Source organism: Salmo trutta, chromosome 18, assembly GCF_901001165.1.
Source record: "Salmo trutta chromosome 18, fSalTru1.1, whole genome shotgun sequence".
In the NCBI taxonomy this organism is placed as follows: Eukaryota; Metazoa; Chordata; class Actinopteri; order Salmoniformes; family Salmonidae; genus Salmo; species Salmo trutta.
In genome coordinates, this window is record NC_042974.1 from 17,986,559 (window position 1) to 17,994,487 (window position 7,929).

Here is a 7,929-nt window from a genome sequence, read left to right on the forward strand (position 1 = left end):
AGCACAAGCATTTCGCTACACTCGCATTACCATGTGTATGTGACCAATAAAATGTATTTATTTGATTTTGTATTTTTTGTAGCTGTCAACATACCACCACAGACCGATGCTGGCACTAAAACCGCACTCAATGAGCTGTATACCGCCATAAGCAAACAGGAAACCGCTCATCCAGAGGCGGTGCTCCTAGTGGCCAGGGACTTTAATGCAAGGAAACTTAAATCAGTTTAACCTCATTTCTATCAGCATGTTACATTTGCAACCAGAGGGGGACAAAATCTAGACCACCTTAACTCCATACACAGAGACGTGTACAAAGCTCTCCCTCGCCCTCCATTTGGCAAATCTGACCATAATTCTATCCTCCTGATTCTTGTTTACAAGCAAAAATTAAAGCAGGAAGCACCAGTGACTCGGTCTATAAAAAAGTGGTCAGATGAAGCCGATGCTAAACTACAGGACTGTTTTGCTAGCACAGAATGGAATGTTTCGGGATTCATTTTATGCACTTGAAGTCCTGCAACCAAAGATACCTTGTCTACTATATCTGTTATGAGTTGAGCACACCAACCCTCCTCACCTTGCTCCTTGGGCCTGTCTGCACTGCTGCTGTAGACTGTGGCTCCAGGGGTGGGCCCCATGCAGCCCCCTGTCTTCACCCTGGGGGTGTCGGAAGACGAGGTGCCCCCCGCCCCCCAGCTGGAGCAGGCACTGTCCATCCCGTTCCCGTCACCGCCAGGAAAGTTCAGCGATCCTGAGCGCTTGCACCCGACTGACTCTAGGTCAGATTTCTCTGAAGATCTGTCAACTATGGTCATTGTTCATTGCTGTTGGACAAAAAACACAAAGAGAGGATGATGTTAGGCAATGTTTCTTTAGATACTAACCTAGGCCTAGTTGGGAGTACTGAACTGTGTCTGTGACAAAAATCACCCTGGAGGTTGAACACATGAAGTAACACCTAGGAATATAAAAGTAAACATATTGAACAAGACTAGCTCTAGAAGAGGATGAAAGAGCTTTACAGAAACTATAACCGCCCATAAACCACCCAAAAGCATCCTATTTTCCATTTCAAACTCACATTATTTCCTGGAACTCTAATGGGTCAGTGCTACTTTGAAGATGCAAATTGTGGAAAATTCAGTGCACTGTACAAAAATGTTATGTATTCCTAGAACCGATCTTACACAGCAACAGTTAAGATTATGATTGTCATAAACATTTATGTGCTGAGTGTCACAATGTGACTAACATATTTTCAGTGCCCAAATAAATCAACTGATTGTTATCCTGGGTAGGATTTCAGTACGTATGTAGCCTCAATCACACAGAGCATCAACCGGGATTGACCTGCTCAATTACCAGCAGGTGGTCTGTCTGGTGGTGTAAATGGGTCATATAAAAGTCATGCAGACAACCCCATGGATATAAAAGCAAAAGTATTTCTCAGAGTGAGAAAATGAGTTCTGCAGACAGTGTAGAAGCCCCAAAGGCATGCTCTGCTTAGGTTTTGCTTTGAATTTACATGCGACACAGAGACAAAGCTTTGAAGTTTGGTTTAGTGATACGTTTAGTGACTGCAAGTTATAGAAAAACATTACAACAAAGTGAACAGCAATCCTAAATGGACCCCTACACCCTATGCCCCAGTGGAGATCTGAAAGAATTTGACAGGAAATGTATGATTTTTGCCTTGGTCAAGACTAAAATCCAGGAATTCAGAAAAAAATATATATACCATTTAGGAAATATGTTCAAGTATTCGCAAAAATAAAAAATAAAGACATACAGTACATGAGCAAAGGTATGTGGACACATGCTCATCGAACATCTCATTCCAAAATCATGGGCATTAATATGGAGTTGGTCCCCCTTTGCTGTTATAACAGCCTCCACTCTTCTGGGAAGGCGTTGTAACATTGCAACGGGGACTTTATCCCATTCAGCCACAAGAGCATTAATGAGGTCAGGCACTGATGTTGGGTGATTAGGCCTGGCTCGCAGTCGGCGTTCCAATTCATCCCAAAGGTGTTCGGTGGGATTGAGGACAGGGCTCTGTGCAGGACAGTCAAGTTCTTCGACACCGATCTCGACAAACCAGTTCTGTATGGATCTTGCTTTGTCATGCAGAAACAGGAAAGACAGGAAAGAGCATTCCCTAAACAGTGGCCACAAAGTTGGAAGCACAGATTCATCTAGAATGTCATTGTATGCTATAGCGTTAAGATTTCTCTTCACTGGAACTAAGGGGCCTAGCCCGAACCATGAAAAACCCCAGACCTTTATTTCTCCCCCAACAAACTTCACAGTTGGTACTATGCATTTGGGCATCAGCCAAACCCTGATTAATACGTCAACCCCAGATTAATCTGTCGGACTGCCAGATGGTGTAGAGATTCATCACTCCAGAGAATGCGTTTCCACTGCTCCAGAGTCCAATGGCAGCGAGCTTTACACTACTCCAGCCAACGTTTGGCATTGCACATGGTGATCTTAGGCTTGGGTGCGGCTGCTCGGCCATGGACACCCATTTCATGAAGCTCCTGACGAACAGTTCTTGTGCTGACGTTGCTTCCAGAGGCAGTTTGGAATTCGGTAGTGAGTGTTGCAACTGAGGACAGACGATTTTTAAGCAATAACAGCACTTACAGACGACCAGGGCAGCTCTAGCAGGGCAGAAATTTGACAAACTGACTTGTTGGAAAGGTGGCATCCTATAGCTCTTTAGTAAGGCCATTCTACTGCCAATGTTTGTCTATGGAGATTGCATGGCTGTGTGCTCGATTTTCTACACCTGTCAGCAACGGGTGTGGCTGAAATAGCCAAATCCACTAATTTGAAGGGGTGTCAACATACTTTTGTATATATAGTGTATGTGATCGTGTCTCAAGGTAAGAAATTATTGTATTTGAAAATATATAATTATTTTATTTTTTTGCTTAGTCCGCTCCAACAAAAATCGGCCCGCGGCTGAATCTAGCTTCCTACCCGAGTGAGTCTAGGGGTCTTTAGTTCAGCGTTTGAGTTGCATCTTGGACATCTGGGTTGCATATATAGTAAATACGTTTCTGAGACACACAACTTTACTAAAATGTTGCCAAATTATATCACATTGTCACTACACTCCAGGTCAGTAGTCTAAACTTTTGATTGATGTTATTATACTGAAAAATATAAATGCAACAAGTGTTAGTCCCATGTTTCCTGATCTGAAATAAGATGCCAGAAATGTTCAAAATTGCACAAAAAAACATCTCTCTAAAATGTTGTGCACAAATTTGTTTACATCACTGTTAGTGAGCATTTCTCCTTTGCCAAGATATCCGTACCACCTGACAGGTGTGGCATATCAAGAAGCTGATTAAACAGCATGATCATTACACAGGTACACCTTGTGCTGGGGACAATAAAATGCCACTCTAAAATGTGCAGTTTTGTCACACAATGCCACAGATGTCTCAAGTTTTGAGGGCGCGTGCAATTGGCATGCTGACTGCAGGTATGTCCACCAGAGCTGAATGTTAATTTTTCTACCATAAACTACCTCTAACCTCGTTTTAGAGAATTTGGCAGTACATCCAACCAGACTCACAACCGCAGACCACGTGTAACCACGCCAGCCCAGGACCTCCACATCCGGCTTCTTCACCTGTGGGATCATCTGAGACCAGCCACCCAGACAGTTGATGAAACAGTGGGTTTGGACAACCCAAGAATTTCTGCAGTTCAGTGTCATAACCGACTTCTGTGGGCAAATGCTCACCTTTAATGGCCACTGGCACGCTGGAGAAGTGTGCTCTTCACGGAAGAATCACAGTTTCAACTGTACCGGGCAGATGGCAGAAAGGGTGTATGGCATTGTGTGGGCAAGCGGTTTGCTTATGTCAATGTTGTGAACAGACTGCCCATGGTGGCGGTGGGGTTATGTTATGGGCAGGCAGGCATAAGCTACGAACAATGAACACAATTTCATTTTAAATCAATTACATTTTAATGCACAGAGATACCGGAAGCTGAAAATGTCCCAGTTCTACCATGGCCTGCAAACATCACCAATTGAGCATGTCAACAGCGTGTTCCAGTTTCCACCAATTCCCGCAACTTCACACAGTCATTGAAGGAGTGGGACGACATTCCACAGGTCACAATCAACAGCCTGATCAACTGTATGCGAAGGAGATGTGTCGCACCGCATGAGGTAAATTGTGGTCACACCAGATACTGATTGGTTTTCTGATCTACGCCTCTACGTTTTTTTTAAGGTATCTGTGACCAACAGATGCATATCTGTATTCCCAGTCATGAGAAATTCATAGATTGTGGCCTAATGAATTTATTTCAATTGACTGATTTCCTTATATAAACTAACTTAGTAAAATCTTTGAAATTGTTGCATGTAGCATTTATTTTTGTTCAGTGTAGTTAGCTACTACTGAAGTCACATATGGATAACATTTTATTTTTATACGACATCACTACACGTATATTTTTTCTGAATAAACAAAAATCACAAGGATTTACTTTCAAAAGTTTAAGTTCCTAAAAGAAAATAACAAAAAAAAGGAAAACAAAACCAGGGGTTACAGTTGTATAAACATATGATAGTGTTGTAAGAAGTGTTTTTTTTTTATTGACAAATTCTAGGGATTTTGTTAGATATTGGATTTCAAGTAAAAATATATTTCCTTTAGAGACAGATTTCAAATATTAGTTTGTATATACAATTTACCGAAGAGAATGAAGAAATTAAACGACTAATTCAGTGGTTTTGTTTTCATTTTAATAATAACATATTTCATTGTAAATACATGGGTCTTATTGATGAAATTAAAAATGTAAATACTTAACTCACTCCAAAATAACTTCAGAGTCAAAATGTGTATAATAGTTTATACTTCTTTATCACAGAAAAGGCATATGTCCTCTAAATCCATGAATTTAGACAAGTTATTGCAAGGATATATTTTGTGCAAGATTTTAAAGTGAATTTCTTTTACTTTATTTGATATACAACATTTTTGAGGAAGCAACCAAGCTTTCTTCCATTCAATTTCAGTAATATGTGCATTCCAGAAGAATTTCCCTCTAGGAGAGATCTTGTTCTTGGAGTGAAAAAGTTCTTTATGGATGTATTATTACATTTCTTATCCAGCAGGGGGAAACCTAAACATAAATTGTGCATCTATCATGACATGTTCACCAAAACACAAATGAGATTTCATTAATTGAATAAGTCCTGAAGGTATTGCTTTGCATATAGAATTAAATGATTTATAATGTATTGGGAAGTTATGTTTCTAAGAACTTTGTATAAGAGAGTATATTTCCTTCTTTATCAAATAAATCAAGCACAAATATAATATTTATTGTGACCCACTTAGGAAAGAACAAAGACTTGTTTTTAACAACAATATCTTTGTTGGTCTACAGAAGTGCCTGGTGTAGGGAGAAGTTGTGGACATGACACAGTTTCCAGGCTAAAAGGGCATGTTCATGAAATTTGGACAGTTTGATGGGTAATTCTGCTGGAGAATAATTGCACTTCCACAAAAATGAAGACCACCCAATAAAATATGACAGGGAATGAAGTACCATATAGATTCTGAGCTAATCATAAATTTGTTTTATCCAGTTTACTTTAAAGGTATTGTTGATATCAATGAAATCTCGTACTTCAAGCCCACCATCAGCTCTTTGGTTTGATATTACAGACTTCTTACATTTGTGTTGTTTATTTTTCCATATAAAGTCTAGGAAAGTTTTGTTGATATCCTTGCTGGTTTGATCAGTTACAAATAGGGATTGAGCAGGGTATGGACAACATTGTAGCTAGCAGTAATGACACACAGGAACAAACACTAAAGTGAAACCAGAGACGGATGAGGAAGCAAGACATCTCACTCCCTCATTTTTTCTGGTTCATATACAGTCAATTAACTATGCAGACCAAAACTGTGACAATTATTTGAAATGGTAAAAGGCCTGAGTCAGACATCTTAATTTATGCACCATCTTTGGAGAAAGAAACCATCTTTCCCCGAAATCAGAATAGGGAAGCTTTGATCTTAAAGGGGCAATCAGCATTCGAAACAATAACAAAAACCCTGACCCGGTTTCGGTAAAAAGCTGAGGGATGGGGCTAGTGAAATGTAACCACTCTAAAATGTATAGACAGAGCTATGGATGCAAGACCAGACCATCCATGATATCACAATTAGTTTCAACAATTGAGGCTATACAGTGTTTTATATTTACTTTGTTTACAAACATTCGAGTAAAACAGGCTTATAGTTTGGGTTCTGATGGAGTATGACAATTGAACCAAACTAATGAGGCATTTTAGTTTTTTGAAATTAACTTGAAATGGGCATGTTCTAATTGACTCAACAACCAAACACGTTTGGCTTTCTTAATGAAACAGAAAATAATTGTTGTTCCTGGTTGTTTATCAAATTTAACTGATCCTGCTTTCTAATATACTGTACCGCTCTGCTGTCTGTGCAAGAAGCTGACTTAGCTAGCATTATTTAGCACATAGCGACTAACTAACGTTAGCTGAAAGCGTTCTAACGTTAGTACAGTAGGTAGCAGGGACGCAATTTCCCCATTTTTACCTAGCAGAGACGCAATTTCCCAAATTGCGGTAGCAAACTAGCTAATGATTACAAATCAAAAACAAAATTAGCTACATCGATTTTAAGTTCTCAATAAATCAAAGTAGTATTCCTTGGACTTTCAAGTGACAATCGTTTCAAACATAATGTTAGCCATTAAGATGGACTTTTTACACGCACGTTTACAACTGTTCCTCCCAAGTCCCACCTCTGCCTGGCAGTCTGGCTGGCTGAGGCTTTAGCGAACGAGATAGGCCTCTAACACGTAATTCAAAAGATCAGAAAATATCATTTCAAACTTTCTTACCCTGTTTTTGAAACAAATGTTCGGAAAGTAAATAACGTCTTATTTCTTATGAACACGTTCAGAATGTCTCATTCTGAGGCGTGCACGCATGGTAACCACAAACGCCATGGTAACGGCAAAACGTAGCTAACAATACTGCCCAAATGGGCTATGAGCTTTGTCATTGTGCAACAATGACGAACTACGTTGGTTAGCAATCATTGGTACAATGCAAGGTAGCTGGCCTTTTCGGTGGTAAAGTGGTGTTTATGTATTGTTCCTTGATAAACCTGAGAAATTAACGCCGAACCATTTTAGCATTCACAGGTTTATCTATGGGAAACTCGGCTAGCTAGCTGCTAGGCTAACTACGTTCTAAAGAGCGGCTCGAGATTTAAAATTCACCAGTGGTTGAGCGCTCGCCTCCGACATGACACTCAGTGAGCCGCCCGGTATAGGCTAACTACAGAAAAACCCAATGGGTTAAATCATTTGGACTTCTCCAACTAGACAAATACAATGCTCAGTATTTAATACAACAGAAATGCTCTTACCTGTAATTTTTTATAAATATATTATTATACGTGCATGTCCATGTATTATTTCCAGCTGTAGTCAGTCCGTGAACAATGACGTAGCTAATTTCCCTACGGGTAAATCCGGGTACTACGGATGAAAGGCAACTCTTGATTCGCTGAGGCTCAGTGTGGAACGTGTTCACAGTAGTCGTAGACAGCACTTACGTCTTGACCTTTATGGTGAGATACAACGGGTAAACCGTTTAATTATCGTTTTTATGCATTATATTGGATTTTGATCGTTCTCAATCTGCAATGTAATGTGTGAGTGTGCTACGTCCATTTACTTCGAAAGCAAAGCTTATACAACAACTGTACTCCCAGACAATTCATGACTGTTTGAGACATGCATAACAATAATTAACGGGAGTGAGTCTTGTTAATTGCCTGGAATTCAAGTGGTCAAACAAATACAAGCCTTGTTGGCTTGATTACCTTCATCATATGA

At 39.9% G+C, this 7,929-nt stretch overlaps 1 protein-coding gene across 2 annotated transcripts in view; it reads right to left on the bottom strand.

Moving 5' to 3' along the window:
• The window catches only part of LOC115152892 (ubiquitin carboxyl-terminal hydrolase 42), a 28,048-nt gene extending 20,125 nt beyond the window's left edge, over positions 1-7,923 (bottom strand). The window contains exons 1-2 of one of the 2 annotated variants that reach the window (XM_029697802.1): positions 7,458-7,923; positions 581-827 (exon numbers count right to left, since the gene is read on the bottom strand). In XM_029697802.1, coding sequence (XP_029553662.1) covers positions 581-818 — 238 coding nt within the window. In that variant the 5' untranslated portion in view covers positions 819-827; positions 7,458-7,923. Of the gene's footprint in view, positions 1-580; positions 828-6,924; positions 7,436-7,457 lie in introns of those variants that run through there. The other variant, XM_029697803.1, reaches the window with a different exon arrangement.
• Between the last annotated feature and the right edge of the window lie 6 nt (positions 7,924-7,929).